Consider the following 20,106-nt stretch of genomic DNA (forward strand, 5'->3'; position numbering starts at 1 on the left):
CGCGCGGGGACTCTGCCGACACGGTTACAGCGCGCGGTGACTCTGTCGGCACCATTGCAGCACGTGGTGACTCTGTCGGCACCGTTACAGCTGGCTGTGACTTTGTCAGCACCGTTACAGCACATGGTGACTGTTGGCACTGTTACAGCGCGTGGTGACTCTGTCGGCACCATTACAGCGCGGTGATTGTTGGCACGGTTACAGCACATGGTGACTGTTGGCACCGTTACAGCGTGCGGCGACTCTGTCAGCACCGTTACAGCGCGATAACTCTGTCAAGACCGATACAGCGGGCGGGGACTCTGTCAGCACCGTTACAGCGCGATAACTCTGTCAAGACCGATACAGCGGGCGGGGACTCTGTCAGCACCGTTACACTTAGTGGCCCTGTCAGAACATCCACCTGAATCCCATTTTCCGTACTGGGGGGTGTTGAGCCTGTAAGCCTCGATGGGACCACAGAACGTGGGACACAGCGCAGTGTGACAGGGCCGTTAGAAGATGCCCGGCCATCTTTTTTGAGTGTTTGTGTTTAAAAAAAACGCTGGTAATTCATTCTTGAGTGGAAACAATAAAAGAAAAACACTTAAAGTTGCTTCATAAAAAAATGCCAGCGTTTTTGAGGCGTCTTTCTAAGAGAAGTGTGAACAGAACCTAATGTCCCGACCCTGGGTTTCATGTTTCTGTGAGTTTGCTTTACCTATCATTACTGTTAGACCGGCTAAAAACAAAGACACAGCCGAAAAGACACACACCACAGCGTGACGCTAGTAACGAATGGCGCGGCACTCACACATGAGTGTGCGACAACGACTCGTTTACAACAATCGTTGGCCGGACCCAGGCCTACAAACTACACTTCCCGTCATGCCTTGCACCCACTTCCGGATGTGCTGAACCCCACGTGGTGCGGTTTTTGCCCAGTCAGAGGTTGCGGCGGTGTGACGTCAGCTCTGTGTGCCGGCAGTAGTAGGCCCCGGTGAGTTAGCAGCTGCGGTGCCTCCTGAGCTGTGCGCGGTCTCCTGTATCACCATGTTCCTCACACGGTCCGAGTATGACAGGTGAGTGTGATAGCTGGCAGGGGAGGATGCGGCGGTGGGCTACATCACGTGATGCTGGACATCAGCTACCAGAACCACATTGGAAAATGAAAGTAGTTAACCATGTGTGTCCTGGGCTCTTCTATTCCTTATAGCGAGGGGGTCTCCATTATAATGGGTGGGATATCTGTCCTCACTGCTACCATGCAGCCATCAGGCTGTAGGGGGCATCAGTGCCATGGTTGATCTGCCCCCTTTATAGGTTGGGCCCCTTGTGCTGGACACAGTCATGAGGTCAGGTGGCCGGGTGTCTTTTTTATGGGTTATTCCCGCTATGGTAAATGGATATTGTCACATAGCGCTTCTAAAAACGAGCACTTTTTCACTTTACTGCTTTTTTAATTTTGAGCCGTTCTTTAGCTATAAATACTTTTATTTACAGCTCGTTGCCTTGGAGATCGACCACCGCTGCTAGACAGCAGAGCATGCTCAGTGCTTACAATAGCTTTTCTCTTGAGTTTATAAGCACTGTTTTGTAGTTGGGAAGGATCTCTCGAGTGCAAGGTTACCTCCTAATCCTGGCAAGCTGTAGGTCAGAGGTGGTCGGTCTCCTAGGTAACAGGCTGTAAGCAAAAGAACCATATAATGCAGGGATTCTATCGGCGATGTCTAGTTGACCACTAATTCACAGACCACTGTAGACAATCTCATGTGCCTTGTACCCACAGAGTGTGCACTATGGCCTCGAGCTTTTCCAACATACCTGCCTGATAGATTTGATTCCACCCTCCCGATCTTTGTCCCCCACTGCACTGTCACATGACTGTAACAGCCAATCTCGGCCTTCTGAGGTCATGTGACATGTCCGCACGCGGAGCAGTTTAATGTCAAAAGGAGCTCATTTAGGAGTTCTCTGGGAAAAGAAGTAATAAAAAAGTAAATTCTTTATTTGGCGATTCTTGCTTTGTTTAGGGATAAATAACCTGTCCGCTGCTCTGATGCCTGAACATATGAACAGCATATGAGCTTAATCGCCTCTTCTCCAAATCGCACCTCACAACCTGTGCACTTGACCCCACCTCCTCCCCCCCCCCCAACCTCACCACCACACTTATCCCATCCCTAACCCACCTCTTCAACCTATCACTATCGTACGGTACCTTCCCTTCTGCTTTCAAGCATGCCACAATCACACCTATCCTTAAAAAGCCAACCCTCGACCCAACCGCTATGTCCAGCTATCGCCCAATATCATTGCTTCCAAACTCCTGGAACAGCACGTCCACGCTGAACTTTCCTCCCACCTATCATCTAACTTGCTCTTTGACAATCTACAATCTGGTTTCCACCCCCATCACTCCACTGAGACAGCCCTGACCAAAATTACTAACAACCTACTTACAGCCAAATCAAATGGACAATACTCTTTACTCCTGCTTCTAGACCTGTCCTCTGCATTTGACACAGTTGACCACTGCCTCCTACTACAGATCCTCTCCTCCTTCGGCATCAAAGGCCTTGCGCTATCCTGGATCTCATACCTTTCCAACCACACATTCAGCGTCTCCCACTCCAACACCACCTCCTCATCCCACCCTCTCTCTGTTGGAGTCCCCCAAGGCTCTGTTTTAGGACCCCTACTCTTCCCAATCTATACACTTGGTCTGGGGCAGCTCATAAAGTCCCACGGATTCCACTACCACCTTTATGCTGATGACACTTGGATCTACCTCTCTGGCCCAGACGTCACCTCTCTGCTGTCCAGAATCCCAGATTGTCTATCAGCCATATCCTCCTTCTCTCACTTCCTCAAACTCAATGTAGACTAAACAGAACTCATCATCTTTCCTCCATCTCACAGATCTTCCTTACCCAACCTAGCTATAACAATTAATGACATCACACTTTCCCCAGTACCAGAAGTCCGCTGCCTCGGAGTAACCTTTGACTCTGCCCTGTCCTTCAAACCGCACATCCAAGCTCTTTTTACCTCCTGTCGCCTCCAGCTCAAAAATATTTCCAGAATCCATCTTTTCCTCAACCCTCAATCTACTAAAATGCTTGTGCATGCCCTCATCATCTCCCGCCTCGACTACTGCAACATCCTTTTCTGTGGTCTCCCTGCTAACACCCTCGCACCTCTCCAGTTCATCCTTAACTCTGCCGCCCGACTAATTCATCTCTCTCCTCGCTACTCCTCCGCTTCTCCCCTCTGCAAATCTCTTCACTGGCTCCCATTCCCTCAGTGTATCCAGTTCAAATTACTAATACTGACCTACAAGGCCATCTATAACCTGTCTCCCCCATATGTCTCTGAACTAATCTCCCGATACCTTCCCTCACGTAATCTCCGGTCCTCCTTCTCTCCTCCACACTTATTCGCTCCTCACCCAACCGTCTCCAAGACTTCTCCCGAATAGCCTCTATTCTCTGGAATTCTTTGCCCCAACAAGTCCGACTAGCAACTACATTTGGATCCTTCAGACGGAACCTGAAAACCCACCTCTTCATGAAAGCCTACAGCCTGCAATGACCCCACTATCTCCTTCTCTCTCACCACTACCGGTGATATCACCTCAACCAACACCGGAACTGCTGCAACCCACCAACCTACTGTCTCCTTCCCCACCATCCTGTAGCATGTAAGCCCGAAAGGGCAGGGTCCTCTCTCCACTCTGTATCAGTCTGTGATTGTTAGTTTGTTTACTGTAAGTGATATCTGTAATTTGTATGTAACCCCTTCTCATGTACAGCACCATGGAATCAATGGTGCTATATAAATAAATAATAGTAATAATAATTCGTTTTGATATAGAAATATACACGTGCATTCTTTTACGCTTTTTCAGGTGGGTTTCGGAGTGGACCTGCCTGAAAAAGACGTAGTGTGCACATACGGTGATACTGTGTGTCCTGTCAGGCTGACTGGCAACAAACCAATTTTCACAGTCTTGACAGGATGGCGGCCATTTTAGTTCCCCCAAACAAAATAAACAGAGATCTAAGAATTAATGGTTTTGACTGTTTTTTTTTTTTCCCCCCTCTGAACCCCCCTTAATATACAGTTTACAGACTTCAGGCAGGGACAGCCACAAAACAGGTTCTTGAAGGGAGAGGAAGTATAAGCGTATGTTCACACTACAAAAAATACAACTCTGTGACAGAACCATGACAGGAATAAACATGGCTGTATGAACTACAATGCAGTTCTGTAATTGGTGCAGAAGAGTTCTGTTCACGGAAACATGACGTATGAACACATCCTAAAGGAAGCGCAGTTTTCATTTTGTCTGTAGATAAAGTGTATTTCTCAGAAAGCACCGCCATCATCCTTCTATAATGTACTGGTGTTGGTGGTGTTCAGTCGCCATTATCCTTACAGAATGGACTGGTGTTGGTGGTGTTCAATCGTCGTCAATTTAAGAGAATGTGCTGGTGTTGGTCGCGTTCAGTCGCTGTCATCCTTATAGAATGTGTTGGTGGCGTTCAGTCGCCGTCATCCTTATAGAATGGACTGGTGTTGGTGGCGTTCAGTCGTCGTAATCTTTTTAGAATGGACTGGTGTTGGTGGCGTTCAGTCGCCGTCATCCTTATAGAATGGACTGGTGTTGGTGGCGTTCAGTCGTCGTAATCTTTATAGAATGGACTGGTGTTGGTGGCGTTCAGTCGTTGTAATCTTTATAGAATGGACTGGTGTTGGTGGCGTTCAGTCGCCGTCATCCTTATAGAATGGACTGGTGTTTGGTGGCGTTCAGTCGCCGTCATCTTTATAGAATGGACTGGTGTTGGTGACGTTCAGTCGCCGTCATCCTTATAGAATGGACTTGTGTTGGTGGCGTTCAGTCGCCGTCATCCTTATAGAATGGACTGGTGTTGGTGGCGTTCAGTCGCCGTCGTCCTTATAGAATGTGCTGGTGGCTTTCAGTCGCCGTCATCCTTATAGAATGGACTGGTGTTGGTGGCGTTCAGGCGCCGTCATCCTTATAGAATGTGCTGGTGGCTTTCAGTCGCCGTCATCTTTATAGAATGGACTGGTGTTGGTGACGTTCAGTCGCCGTCATCCTTATAGAATGGACTGGTGTTGGTGGCGTTCAGTCGCCGTCGTCCTTATAGAATGTGCTGGTGGCTTTCAGTCGCCGTCATCTTTATAGAATGGACTGGTGTTGGTGACGTTCAGTCGCCGTCATCCTTATAGAATGGACTTGTGTTGGTGGCGTTCAGTCGCCGTCATCCTTATAGAATGGACTGGTGTTGGTGGCGTTCAGTCGCCGTCGTCCTTATAGAATGTGCTGGTGGCTTTCAGTCGCCGTCATCCTTATAGAATGGACTGGTGTTGGTGGCGTTCAGGCGCCGTCATCCTTATAGAATGTGCTGGTGTTGGTGGCGTTCAGTATCCATTGTATAACACTGTATAATCTGTTTGTCTCCTTTCTCTCATTAGGGGGGTGAATACTTTCTCACCCGAAGGTCGACTCTTCCAAGTAGAATATGCGATTGAAGCAATAAAGGTAATTATTATTTTTCTATGCAGTATCGTATGTGTTACCAAACAGAAAGTGAAAGTAAATCCGCAAGTCATCCTCGGAGGGAGATCTTCCTGGGTTTCTCTGAATGGCCTCTGATCTGGCTTAGAAAGAAGCGGCCACCTTTGCTTTGCCGTGTATATTTATTAGCACTACAGCTTGGAAGTATAAAGGGTCATTTTTGCTTCTTGCAATTTTATGTATTTCACTTTACCGTAAAGTATTTTACAAGCCCCACTCTTTGATATTCTCACTTTACGATATAACATGACTAGCAGTAAAATAGCCAAGAATATAATGCTTACTAACAAATGAACCTTATAAAAACAGGATAAATATAAAGATAAAAATTGTAAAATTGAAAATTAAATCCACACAATATATTAGTTTTTTATAGTGATGGTAGCCAATAAATGTTGTCATGCCTGTGGCTCAGTCCCTATGTGTTTGGTGCTACTACACCTTGGATATATGTTTGTATTTTTTTAATTGGCTGTCAACTTTAAAGGCAACCTGTCAGCTGTTTTGGGCTCTAAAACCCTGAAAGGTAGTGGCCGCATCTTAATCTACAGCATTACAGAATGCTGTAGATAAGCCCCCGGTACAACCTGAAAGAAGAAAAACAAGTTTTATTATACTCACTCCGGGGGGGGGGGGGGTCCGATGGGTGTCGCAGGTGTGGGTCCGGTGCCTCCCATCTCAACAGGGCAGATCAGTACGCCTGCGCTGGAGCGCCGCACGAAGCAAGCGGGAGGATGACATCACATGAAGATGGGAGGCGCTGGACCTGCGACACCCATCGGATTGGATCGCCCCCGGGTGAGTATAATAAAACGTGGTTTGTTTTTTTTTTTATCTTTCAGGTTGTACCGGGGGCTTATCTACAGCATTATAGAATGCTGTAGATAAGCCCTAAAAAGCGGTGGCTGCATCTTATAGCGGCAAAAAGAGCTGACAGGTTCCCTTTAAATAGCTACCTTTATTCCCCCTGACAAAGTATGAAATCAGCATGGCGAAAACATCTGGACATCCCAGTCCTGTTCTGTTTGGAGACTACTTTGGTCTCTTCCCTGCCTCATACTCCATGTGATAGAAGTTTCTGGCTTTCTACGTATATGCTTGTTCTTGCTCAATATTTCTGTACTGCTTTGTTTCCAGCAATCTTCCCTGGAGAATGTTTTATTGTCTTCTATAATTACGCCATGTTTGGTTCAATATTCATGTACTTTGTAATGTCTGTAAAGCGCTGTGGAATTAATGGCGCTATATAAATGAGTAAAATAAATAAAATACTTTTCCATACAACGAGTATTTTGTTGATGCAGTTGGTTCTCTATAATATCAACAGCAGCTATGAGTATGTAAAAATACCAAGCTGCCCCATAATTCCATCTTACTTTACTCCCGCCTCCCTTCTCATGGGTCATCCTTGTTTGGCATGATGACTTGCATATGATACATGGCCCTTGACAACCAGTTTCTTGGCTGAGACTTAGCTCTGCTTTACTACAGCTATGTGATTGAATAAATGGACTACCTTGTGGGTTGTGACTCTGTGGCCACTGTAATTGTGCTCTGTATTTCGCAGCTTGGCTCCACGGCCATCGGTATCCAGACATCAGAGGGAGTATGTCTTGCTGTTGAGAAGAGAATTACCTCTCCATTGATGGAGCCAAATAGCATTGAGAAGATTGTAGAAATAGATGCTCATATAGGTAACATATATAGGCTACTAGGTTTTATTAATTGCTGACCATGTTGTACCTTTGTGCTCCCCGGAAATTGCCCATCGGGCTTGCTGTATGTACCTTCCGAACCGTTGGCTGTGGCTGATACTGCTTCAGGTCATAACCTCTTTAGAATGTGATACAAAAGTCATAACCATATCATAGTTTTATCCTTTGATAAAGCCAATCGGTCGTAAAATGTCTACCCCTCTTTTGTATATGTAAGAAGTGTGTAACGTACAAATGTTTGGGACTTTATGTATAGCAGATAACAGATATCTGTAGAATTAACGGGAACATTTAATCAAGTTTTTACCACCTAAACTGAGAACTATATTATGTAAGGGCAGAGAACCTAATTCCAGCGATGAGTTACTGGGCTGCTTGCTGTAGATCTGTTTTATCAACAGGAGATTATCATTAGAGGACTAGTAAACCTGCTGCCAAATAATCCAACCATGCCCGCATGACTGGCAGCTTTCTGCCTATGCACAGTGTACACAGAAAGCTGCCAATCAGTGGTGTGGGTGGGGTTATACAGAGCTTAGCATTCAGAGAACTACTGGATCTGCAGCAGAGAGAATAGTGATTTCATCAAAAGTGAAATAAGCAGTTCAGTAAGTGATACGTCACAGGAATCAAGGACTCTGCTCTTTCATTATTCTGCGCTTAGATGGGTTAACATAACCCTAGTGACAGATTCCATTTAAAAAGCATCGGTGCATGTGTAATGTAAAGAACAGCACCAGTGTGAACTTGGCCCCAATCCGTTATGAAGATTTCTATTATTTTCCAATCGTTTCTTTCTAAGCTGTGCTCCACTATAATGATTTCTTTCCAATCCAGGCTGCGCCATGAGTGGGTTGATTGCAGATGCAAAGACATTAATTGATAAAGCTAGAGTTGAAACCCAGGTAAGATCATATCCCAATCCGGTTTTCAATGCTGACTTTTTCCATATTCATTTGTATTCATCATTCTTCTTTCTTCTAGAATCACTGGTTCACATATAATGAGACGATGACCGTAGAGAGCGTCACACAGGCTGTTTCTAACCTGGCGTTGCAGTTTGGGGAAGAAGATGCTGACCCTGGAGCAATGGCAAGTGCTACTCCCAAGGATGTACAATGGGGAAAAAAAGTATTTTTAAGCCACCAATTGTGCACGTTCTTCCACTTAAAAAGATGAGAGAGGCCTGTAATTTACATCATAGGTAGACCACAACTATAAGAGTCAAAATGAGAAAACAAATCCAGAAAATCACCTTGTCTGATTTGGCAAGATTTATTTTGCAAACTATGGTGGAAAATAAGTATTTGGTCACCTAAAAACATGCAAGATTTCTGGCTCTCACAGACCTGTAACTTCTCCATTAAGAGGCTCCTCTGTCCTCCACTCATTACCTGTAGTAATGGCACCTGTTGATCTCTTTATCAGTATAAAAGACACCCGTCCACAACCTCAAACAGTCACACTCCAAACTCCACCATGGTGAAGACCAAAGAGCTGTTGAAGGACAGCAGAAGCAACATTGTAGACCTGCACCAGGCTGGGAGGACTGAATCTGCAATAGGCAAGCAGCTTGGTGTGATGACATGAACTGTGGGAGCAATAATAAGAAAATGGAAGACGTACAAGACCACTGATAATCTCCTTCAATCTGGGGCTCCACGCAAGATCTCATCCCGTGGGGTTAAAATGATCACAAGAACGGTGAGCAAAAATCCCAGAACCACACGGGGGGACCTAGTGAATGACCTGCATAGAGCTGGGACCAGCGTAACAAAGGCTACCATCAGTAACACACTATGCCGCCAGGGACTCAGATCCTGCAGTGCCAGACATGTCCCCCTGCTTAAAGGAAACCTGCTGCCTTGTTTTGTCGCTATAAGATGCGGCCACTGCCTTTCTGGACTTATCTACAGCCTTCTATAATGATGTAGATAGGCCCCCGGTCTGACCTGAAAGAGAAGAAAAACAAGTTTTAATATACTCACCCGGGGGCAGTCCGGTCCGATGGGTGTTGCAGGTCCCAGGTCCGGCGCCTCCTATCTTCACGCAATGTCGTCATCCTGCTTGCTTCGTGCCACGCTCCTGCACAGGCGTACTGATCTGCCCTGTTGAGGGCAGAGCAAAGTACTGCAGTGCACGGGCGTTGGGCCTCCCTGACCTTTCCTGGCGCCTGCGCACTGCAGTACTTTGCTCTGCCCTCAACAAGGCAGATCAGTACGCCTGCGCAGGAGCGCGGCATGAAGCCAAGCAGGATGATGGCATCACATGAAGATGGGAGGCGCCGGACCCGGGACCTGCGACACCCATTGGACCTGACCGCCCCTGGGTACTTCCAATAAAACTTGTTTTTCCAGGACGTCCCTCCTGACAGCACCAGGGAGGACTTCCCTCGCCTCCTTGCAGGGACAGGAAGAGCACACAAGAGGTTAAAAACAGTCTCCACCCCCATTCCCTCAGTGTTTCTTCCTGTCCCTGCACGGAGGGACGCACAAGAGGAGTCGGCTTACCGGAGGGGTCCAGGGGGATCGGGCGGCCCTGCCAATCCTTCCTCCTGCGAAGCGACCCCGGCGCTGAAACCCTCCTGGGTGGGGGTCCCTCAGCCACAGAGACCAGGGGAGGATGAGCCCCCTGGGTAGAGCTGCTTTCTCCCGCAGCGGAGGCTCTCAGCTCCGACGCCGGCAGCAGCGCGGGGATCGGAAGTCGCGTGCAGAGAGGCCGCGACGCACTTCCGGTGACGTCAGAGCGCCGGAAATACAGGCCACCGGCTGGCGCTCTGAAGGGGGCAGAGCGTGGTATCAGTGAGACAGGCAGCACCCTCCTGTCCTGACCTCACAGAGGCTCTCAACAGCGATGAAGAACCAGGGCAGAATCGACCCGTATGGGGTAAGTGCGCATAGCGCAGACCGACCGACTGACACCCGGAAGGCCCAGATCAGAGCCTGACTGTCGCTCTCTTGCACTATGCAGGAAAAGGCACAACCGACAGCGCCCATTCCCACAAAAAAACAGGCGGAGAAAGACCCAGGGGAGCCCAATAAGTGTCCTGCATGCAGAGTTAAGCTCCCCAGCAAGCACAAGAAGTTGCTGTGTGACACTTGTACGGCCAAAGTAATGAAAGGCGAACAGCCGTCCCTCCTATCGGAGATGAGATCACTGATTCGAGAGGAGGTCCAGGCTTCCTTGGCCCAGCCACAGCCAAACCAGTCCAGGCCCCAGTGCTAAGCGAACCAGACAGGAGATGGAGCTTAGTTCGGAGGAAGGGTCCTACTCCTTGGAGTCGGATCAGGAAGAAGGCGAGCTGGGCACTAGCGAACCGGAGTATGGGAAAAGATACCTCTTTTTCTCGGATGATACAGACAATCTGGTTCAGGCGGTCAGAGACACAATGCAGATTGAGGAGGTCCAGAAACCTCAGTCCAGGCAGGACATGATGTTCGGGGGCCTTAGGGCGCAGAGGAAAGTGGTATTTCCAGTGAACGACCATGTGCGAGCTATGTTCCTGGAGGAATGAGAGGAGGTGGAAAAACGTCTCCTGGTATCCCGGGATTTTAAGAGACGGCTCCCTTTCGACCCCGAGGACATTAAAGAATGGGATGTAGTTCCCAAGATTGATGTCCCTGTGGCAAAAGTAGCCAAGAAAACAACGATCCCTTTTGAGGATGCGTCTAGTCTGAGGGACCCCATGGATAGGAAGGCGGATAACCTACTAAGGCGGGGCTGGGAAACTTCAGCAGCCTTAATTAAAACAAACGTAGCAGCTACTTCGGTAGCAAGGTCTATGTGTTTGTGGTTGGGCCAGTTAGAGGAACATTTAACTAACAAAACCCCAAGGGTCGAAATTATAGATTCTCTTCCGATCATGAAGTCAGCCACAGCCTTCCTAGCCGATGCAATCAGCGGAATCTATTAGTATTGCCGCCCAGAATGGCTCTTTGTCAAATTCGGCACGCAGAGCCATCTGGTTAAAGACCTGGCCGGGTGATGGAGCCTCTGAAAACAAGTTCTGTGCCCTACCCTTCTCTGGGTTAAAAGTCTTTGGCCCTGCATTGGATGATATATTAGAAAAAGCATCCGATGTAAAGAAAGGGTTCCCTGAGGAAAAGAAGCCTAGGGACCAGCCCTTTCGTAGACCCAGGGGATATAGAAGGCAGCAGTGCTATAGGTACCAGGGGAGCTCTCAGAGAGGTTCCTACGGTAGCACCCACTCTAGAACTGGAAGATAAAGAGCCCCCCCTTCTGGATCACGTACTAGATCCAGGAGAACATGACTATATCAACATAGGGGGTCGACTCAGAGCATTCAGTTCCCAGTGGTCTCAGATCACAAAAAATCAGTGGGTACTGAGGACAATAGCAGAGGGTTACCAAATAGAATTTTCATCCCCCCTCCGGTTCCCCGGGCAGAAATTGGGGCGGGCGGGCCACTATTCGTCCCTGTTTGCCATCGCAAAGCCATCCGGAGAATCCCGTACCATTATAAATCTGAAACCCTTAAATGCCTGGGTCACGTACAAAAAATTCCGAATGGAGTCAATTAGATCCACAGTCCATTTGATAGACAAGAATACCCTGATGTGTACCCTGGACCTGAAAAGTGCCTACTATCAGGTGCCAATACACCCAATGTCACAGAGATTCCTGAGGTTTGCAGTAAGACTTCAGAATCGGACCTGCCACTTTCAATTTCAGTGTCTTCCTTTTGGTCTGGCCTCGAGTCTTCACGAAACTAATCGCGGAAGTGGTAGCGTTCCTAAGAAATTGCGGAATAATCATTCCATACCTAGACGACTTCCTCCTGGTGGCGAGATCGGCAGAAGAACTATGGCGACACAAGGAGAAGACAATAGAGGTTCTAGAGTTTCTGGGCTGGTTCATAAATAAAGAAAAATCGAATCTAGTACCAGAAAGAAGAAATATTTTTTTGGGGGGTACTACTGGATTCCAGAAGCAGAACTTCCTTCTTACCACCAGAAAAACAAACAAGGATACGGGACAGCATGAAGGAACTTCAAAAAGGCCGCGTTTCCAACAGAATAGCCATGCGCGCTCTGGGCCTCATGACATCCTGCATCCCTTGTGTCCGATGGGCACAGTTCCATGCGAGAACCCTTCAAAAAGAAGTATTGGCCACCTGGGATCGTCACCAGACCTCCCTAGATAAGAAAATGGCCTTGTCTCCAGCAGTAAAAAGATCCCTGGTGTGGATGCAGCGACAAAACCTAAGGAAAGGTGTCCCCTGGATCACCTCCCCATGCGTCATAATCACTACAGACGCCAGCAAATGGGGCTGGGGGGCTCATCTAGAAGGCAGAATTCTTCAGGGAGAATGGCCGGCAAACATGCGATCCACCTCCTCCAACTACAAGGAACTTTACGCCACATGGGAGGCCCTAAGAAGAAATCAGGACAAACTAAGAAATCAACTCGTCAAGATTCTATCGGACAATGTGATGGCGGTTTCCTTCCTCCGGCATCAAGGAGGAACAATGCATTGGGAGCTCCAGGACCTGGCAAAAAAGATCTTTTCCTGGGCAGAAAATATGGTTCTGTCAGTAACAGCCGTCCACCTCGAAGGGTCGCAAAACACAGTGGCAGATTAGTTAAGCAGGCAGAAGATCTGTCCCACGGAGTGGGAGCTGAACACGGAGATCTTTCAGAACTTATGCCAGCGCTGGGGAAGACCGCAGATAGACCTCTTCGCAACCAGAAAGAATACGAAGACGTACAGGTTTTTCTCTCTGAATCCGTTGGACAATCCAGAAGGGGTAGACGCCTTAAGCCAAAAGTGGGGGCAGACTCTCTCATATGCATTTCCCCCGATAGCTCTCATTCCAGCCATCAGGAAGATTCAGGAGGATCAGGCAAGAGTGCTACTGATAGCACCTTATTGGCCGAAAAAGGAGCTGGTTTCCACTCCTGGGGATTATGGCAGAAGATCAACCACTCCTGCTTCCACAGAGGGAAGACATCATTCACCAAGGGCCGGTGCTTCACCAAGATCCAGGGAGACTTCACCTGTCAGCCTGGATCCTGAACGGCAGATCCTGAGGGCTCGAGGCCTGTCAGACCAGGTCATATCGACTATTCAGGCCAGCAGAAAACCTGTAACTTCTGCGATATATACCACAAAATTTGGAAAAGATTCTGTCTGGATTGTGGCAGGCTTGACTCAGCGGAGGGAAAGCCAGACATCCCAAAGATACTGGATTTTCTTCAGGCAGGCTTTAATAAAGGACTTAGGCCTAGTACCCTGACGGTCCTGATCTCGGCATTAAGCTCCTTTCTGGACTACCCATTGGCCTCCCATCCCTGGGTAATAAGATTTATCAGGGCAACTCGGAGGTTACATCCCACAGTTAGGAGGTCAGTCCCCCCATGGGATCTTAGTCTTGTCCTGCGGTCCCTTTGCTCAGATCCCTTTATCCAGAGTCAGGAGATGCCCATCTCAAATCGAACCATGAAGGTGGCATTCTTGATGGCGATCACCACTGCAAAACGGATAAGTGAGATACAAGCACTATCTATCCGAGACCCATATCTCCGAATCTGGGAGGATCGAATAATCATGAGATTAGACCCCACCTTTTTGCCCAAAGTTGCGTCAGTCCAAAACTTAAACCAGGAAATAATTTTACCTTCCTTTTGTGAGAACCCCTCAAATTACAAAGAAGGGGCCGTGCACGAATTAGACGTACGCCAGGCAGTTATTGATTACATCAGGGCCACATAGGGTTGGAGACAGGACCATAACCTATTTTTACTCTTTGGGGGGAAAAACAAAGGGAGAAAAGCCTCCATCACGAGATGGATAACATCGCTAATCAGTTTAGCCTATGTCTCTCAGGGGGTACCTCCCCCAGAAGGGTTAAAAGCTCACTCAACATGAGCTTTATCAGTTTCCTGGGCGGAAAGAGCAGGGGCTTCAGTAAACCAAATCTGTAGGGCCGCAACCTGGTCCAGGTTGGACACATTCTTTAAGCATTACAAATTAGATGTGTTATCTAACCAACAGACTGCCTATTGGGAGAATGGTTCTCCAGGCAGTCATCCCACCCTAAGGGAATACTTTGGTATTCTCCCTGGTGCTTTCAGGAGGGACGTCCTGGAAAATAGGCATTAGACCTACCGGAAATTGTTTCCAGGAGTCCATCCTGACAGCACGGATAGTTCCCTTCCCGAATAATGATGTCATATGTCGTAATATGATTCTGTAAATAAAGTGTTCAGTTGCATCATCCACGGTGTGGTACTTGGAAAAACACTGAGGGAATGGGGGTGGAGACTGTTTTTAACCTCTTGTGTGCTCTTCCTGTCCCTGCAAGAAGGCGAGGGACGTCCTCCCTGGTGCTGTCAGGATTGACTCCTGTAAACATAATTACCGGTAAGTCTAATGCCTATTTTCTTCTCCTTCTGGTCAGACCCGGGAGCTTATCTACAGCATTATAGAATGCTGTAGATAAGTCCCAAAAGGCAGTGGGCTGCATCTTATAGCGGCAAAACGAGGTGACAGGTTCCCTTTAAGCTAGTACATGTCTGGGCTTGTCTGAAGTTTGCTAGAGAGTATTTGGATTATCCAGCAGAGTATTGGGAGAATGTCATATTGTCTGATGAAACCAAAGAAGAGACAGAATGCTGAGTTTCATCCAAAGAACACCATACCTACTGTGAAGCATGGGGTTGGCAACATCATGTTTTTGGGGCTCTTTCTCTGCAAAAGGACCAGGACGACTGATCCGTTTACATGAATGAGTGAATGGGGCCATGTATCGTGAGATTTTGAGTGCAAACCTCCTTCCATCAGCAAGGGCATTGACATGAAACGTGGATGGGTCTTTCAGCATGATAATGATCCCAAGCATAGCACCAGGGCAATGAAGAATTAGCTACGTAAGAAGCATATAAAGGTCCTGGAGTGGCCTAACCAGTCTCCAGATCTCAACCCCATAGAAAACCTTTGAAGGAATTTGAAAATCTTTGTTGCCCAGCAACTGGCCCAAAACATCACTGTTCTAGAGGAGATCTGCATGGAGGAATGGGCCAACATACCACCAACAGTGTGTGTCAACCTTGTGAAGACTTACAGAAAACGTTTGACCTGTGTCATTGCCAACAAGGATATATAACAAAATATTGAGATGAACTTTTGTTAAAGACCAAATGCTTATTTTCCACCATAATTTGCAAAATAAATCTTGCCAAATCAGATAAGTTGATTATCTGGATTTGTTTTCTCATTTAGACTCACATAGTTGTGGTCTACCTATGATGTCAATTACAGGCCTCTCTCATCTTTTTAAGTGGGAGAACTTGCACAGTTGGTGGCTGACTAAATCCTTTTTTTTCCCCACTGTAGTTCTTCGCAGCATTCTGATATTTATGTGTAAATTTTCCTTTTTTTTGTTTTCGATAGAGTCGACCATTTGGAGTTGCTTTACTATTTGGTGGAGCAGATGAGAAAGGACCACAACTGTAAGTGTGCGATACTATAGTTTATCACTGTATCTAAATTTCTAGATCTGTTTGATTAACCCCTTTCTGACATCTGACGTACTATCCCGTCCATGGGACCCTGGCCCCTATGCCCATGGACGGGATAGTACATCATAGCGATCGGCGCTCACGTGGTGAGCGCCACTGATCGCGGTCGGCTGTCAGCTGATTATCACAGCTGACACCCGGCACTATGTGTCAGGGGCGGTCATGGACCGCCTCCGACACGTTGACCCCTGGCACACTGCTATCAAACACGATCGCAGTGTGTCGGGGGTTTAGGGAAGCATCAGCAGGGAGGGGGCTCCCTCCATGCTTCCCTGAGCCCCCCGGAGCAGCGCGATGTGCTGCGCTGCTCCAGGGGCCTCCTTCCCTGCACGTCCCCGGATCCAAAATGGAGGCGGGGGCCTGCGGGAGCCGACTTCCTCAGTGCCTGCAACATGCAGGCATGAGGAAGCCTGCAGCACTGCCTGTGACAGGTCGCTGAACTGTCACAGCGATCTGTAATGTGACAGATCAGCGATCTGTCACATGACAGTGATGTCCCCCCTGGGACATTCTAATAAAGTTTAAAAAAAAAAAAAAAAAGTGTAACATTAATTTATAAAAAAAATCGCTAAATAAAAAAAAAAAAAAAAATTATTCCCTAATCCATTTTTTGGAAATAAAAAAACAAAACAATAAAAGTACACACATTTAGTATTGCCGCGTCCGTAACAACCCGCCCTATAAAACTGTCCCACTAGTTAACCCCTTTAGCGAACCCCTTAAAAAATAAAAAGCAAAGCAAAAAAATAATGCTATATTATCATACCGCCGAACAAAAAGTGCAATAACACGCGATCAGAAAGACGGATATAAATAACCATGGTACTGCTGAAAACGTCATCTTGTCCCGCAAAAAACGAGCCGCCATACAGCGTCATCAGTGAAAAAATAAAGTTATAGCTCGCAGAATAAAGCGATGCAAAAATAATTTTTTATATAAAATTGTTTTTATTGCATAAAAGTGCCAAAACATAAAAAAACGACATAAATGAGGTATCGCTGTAATCGTAATGACCCGAAGAATAAAACCGCCTTATCAATTTTACCGCACGCGGAACGGTGTAAACACCCCCACAAAAGAAATTCTTGAAATGCTGGTTTTTGTTCATTCTGCGTCCCAAAAATTGGAATAAAAAGCAATCAAAAAATGTCACGTGCCCGAAAATGGTACCAATAAAAACGTCAACTCGTCCTGCAAAACATAAGACCTCATATGACTCGGTGGGTCAAAACATGGAAAAATTATAGCTCTCAAAATGTGGTGATGCAAAAACTATTTTTACAATAAAAAGCGTCTTTTAGCGTGTGACAGCTGCCAAACATAAAAACCCGCCATAAATAGTAAATCAAACCCCCCTTTATCACCCCCTTAGTTAGGGAAAAATAATAAAATTAAAAAATTTATTTATTTCCATTTTCCGGTCAGGGCTAGGGTTTAGGGCTGAGATTAGGGTTGGGGTGTGTTCGGGTTAGGGTTGGAGTTAGAATTGGGGGGGTTTCCACTGTTTGGGCACATCAGGTGCTCTCCAAACGCAACATGGCGTCTGATCTCAATTCCAGCCAATTCTGCGTTGAAAAAGTCAAACGGTGCTTCTTCTCTTCCAAACTCTGCTATGCGCCCAAACCGTGTTTTACCCCCACATATGGGGTATCAGCCTACTCCGGACAAATTGCAAAACAACTTTTGGGGTCCTATTTCTCCTGTTGCCCTTAGGAAAATAAAAAATGGGGGGCAAAAACATCATTTTTTTGGAAAAAAAAAATGATTTTTTTTTTATTTTCACGCCTGGGCGTTATAAACTTCTGTGAAGCCCTTGGGGGTTCAAAGTGCTCACTACACATCTAGATAAGTTCCTTGGGGGGTCTAGTTTCCAAAATGGTGTCATTTGTGGGGGGTTTCCACTGTTTAGGCACATCACGGGCTTTCCAAATGCGGCATGGCGTCCAATCCCAATTCCAGCCCAAAAAGTCAAATGGCGCTGCTTCCCTTCCAAGCTCTGCCATGCGCCCAAATAGTGGTTTACCCCCACATGTGGGGTATCAGCGTACTCAGGACAAATTGCACAATAACTTTTAGGGTCCTGTTACCCTTGGGAAAATAAAAATTGGAGGTGAAAAAAAGAAATCATTTTGTGGAAAAAATATGATTTTGTTTATTTTTACAACTCTATGTTATAAACTTCTGTAAAGCCCTTGTGGGTTCAAAGTTCTCACCACATATCTAGATAAGTTCCTTGGGGGGTCTAGTTTCCAAAATGGGGTCACTTGTGGGGGGTTTCTCCTGTTTAGGCACATCAGGGCCTCTCCAAACGTGACATGGCGTCCAATCTGAATCCCAGCCAATTTTGCATTGAAAGAGTCAGACGGTGCTCCTTCCCTTCTGAGCTCTGCCATGCGCCGAAACAGTGGTCCCCCCCCCACATATTGTGAAGGGTTAAAACTAAAATCAAAGCTGAAGTTTCATTTTCTCCATTCTCTGAAGGTTTCGTTTCTCCATTTTTGTTGCTGTAAGATAAATTTTTTTTGTAATTGGGATGAAAAGTTCAGGCTGTCATGAAACCAGACTGTTCCTCATCAGGTGCAAGATAAGGGACCCGGGGGTATATTACTCTGTAGAATATGCTATTTTACTACTTTCTATGCTATGTAAATACGGACATTATATGCAGTTTCCGGTTTTCTTGCAATATTATTGGCTTATAAAGTGAAATGATGCTATTGGTAGTTGAGAACTTTGCATAACTAAGCAAAATATTATAAAAGTGACTAAAATAAATTGGTTTAGCGATCTCTTTGGATCGTCCCGTACAGAGACCCCCGTCTCCGTGTGGTCATTTGAGTTGTTAGCAACACTGTGGAATAATTTGGAAATCACTGCATCAACCGTGAAGGGTTAATTTAACCCTCTCCCTATCAGCATCAGGTATCGGCGTACGCAGGAGAAATTGCACAATAACTTTTGCAGTCCAATTTCTCCTGTTACCCTTGGTAAAATAAAAAAAATTGGACCTGAAGTAATTTATTCGTGAAAAAAAGTTAAATGTTCATTTTTTTTTTTTTAAACATTCAAAATATTCCTGTGAAGCACCTGAAGGGTTAATAAACTTCTTGAATGTGGTTTTGAGCACCTTAAGGGGTGCAGTTTTTGGAGTCACTTTTGGGTATTGATGTGTTCGTAACAATAAAATGGTGTTGTAAAAATGAGAAATCGCTGGTGAACTTTTAACTTCCTAACAAAAAAAAATTTGGGTTCCAAAATTGTGCTGATGTAAAGTAAACATGTGGGAAATGTTAGTTATTAAGTTTTTTTGTGTGCCATATCTCTGTGATTTAAGGGCATAAAAATTCAAAGTTGGAAAATTGCGAAATTTTCAAAGTTTTCGCCAAATTTCCAATTTTTTTTCACAAATAAACGCAAGTTATTTGAATGAAATTTTACCACTAACATGAAGTACAATATGTCACGAGAAAACAATGTCAGAATCACCGGGATCCATGGAAGCGTTTCAGAGTTGTTACCTCATAAAGGGACAGTGGTCAGAATTGTAAAAATTGGCCCGGTCATGCACTTGCAAACCACCCTTGGGGGTAAAGGGGTTAAAAATCATTATTTCTCTTTCGTCTCATTGGGGGACACAGGAACCTTGGGTGTGTGCTGCTGTCACTAGGAGGTTGACACTATGCATGAATAAAATGTTAACTCTGCCTCCGCAGTATACACCCCTCCGACCAGCTGTAGGACAATCAGTTTTGCTTAGTGTCAGCAGGAGGTGGACAGAGGTCTCTCGCAGACCCATGCCTACCTCAATGTGCGTCGTTCCTTTTCAGGTAACCATGGTGAGATACAGAGTAGATATGCTACATCTGTATTCCCACACCGGGATCATGAGTACGGTGTGTACTGCCACCCCATATCCTCATGAATCCCACGGGCAGGACCCTATCCCCTAACACAGGACTCGTGTTCAGGTGGCAGCTCCTGTCCTGACCTTCGTCTCCCATGACTCGCCCACCAGAGCCTAATGATCGAGAGAGACGCCCTGCAGAAAAGGTTTGAGACAGCAATCTTTTCATGCAGATAACCGACCCCTGTTACGGGGTGAACTGGAGGTAAGAGGCTGCAGCGTTCTATGATCTGCTCACCACCACTCTGGCTGAATGTGACCACTGTAATCAGCACTCGGGCTTACAGCCTATGGCTCTATACTTATGTTAAGAGCCAACACTTTTAAGCACGCGGTGCAGCGCGGTTCCAACCTCCTCCCG

At 46.4% G+C, this 20,106-nt stretch overlaps 2 protein-coding genes across 3 annotated transcripts in view; one reads left to right on the forward strand and one right to left on the reverse strand.

The window, feature by feature from the left end:
* SYPL2 (synaptophysin like 2) overlaps nucleotides 1–1,008 on the reverse strand; it is a 56,979-nt gene extending 55,971 nt beyond the window's left edge. Inside the window, exon 1 of one of the 2 annotated variants that reach the window (XM_073542465.1) lies at nucleotides 883–1,008. The gene's annotated coding sequence lies outside the window, so the exon portion shown is untranslated. Of the gene's footprint in view, nucleotides 1–793 lie in introns of both variants that reach the window. The other variant, XM_073542463.1, reaches the window with a different exon arrangement.
* Nucleotides 892–20,106, forward strand: part of PSMA5 (proteasome 20S subunit alpha 5) — a 29,008-nt gene continuing 9,793 nt past the window's right edge. Inside the window, exons 1-6 of the mRNA XM_073542466.1 lie at nucleotides 892–1,061; nucleotides 5,482–5,548; nucleotides 7,152–7,278; nucleotides 8,137–8,204; nucleotides 8,284–8,391; nucleotides 15,713–15,771. Of these exons, the coding sequence (XP_073398567.1) occupies nucleotides 1,033–1,061; nucleotides 5,482–5,548; nucleotides 7,152–7,278; nucleotides 8,137–8,204; nucleotides 8,284–8,391; nucleotides 15,713–15,771 (458 nt within the window). The 5' untranslated portion in view covers nucleotides 892–1,032. The remainder of the gene's footprint in view (nucleotides 1,062–5,481; nucleotides 5,549–7,151; nucleotides 7,279–8,136; nucleotides 8,205–8,283; nucleotides 8,392–15,712; nucleotides 15,772–20,106) is intronic.

The sequence above is a fragment of the Dendrobates tinctorius genome, unplaced genomic scaffold (assembly GCF_039654945.1).
Source record: "Dendrobates tinctorius isolate UK_male_01 unplaced genomic scaffold, ASM3965494v1 ptg000127l, whole genome shotgun sequence".
NCBI lineage: Eukaryota > Metazoa > Chordata > Amphibia > Anura > Dendrobatidae > Dendrobates > Dendrobates tinctorius.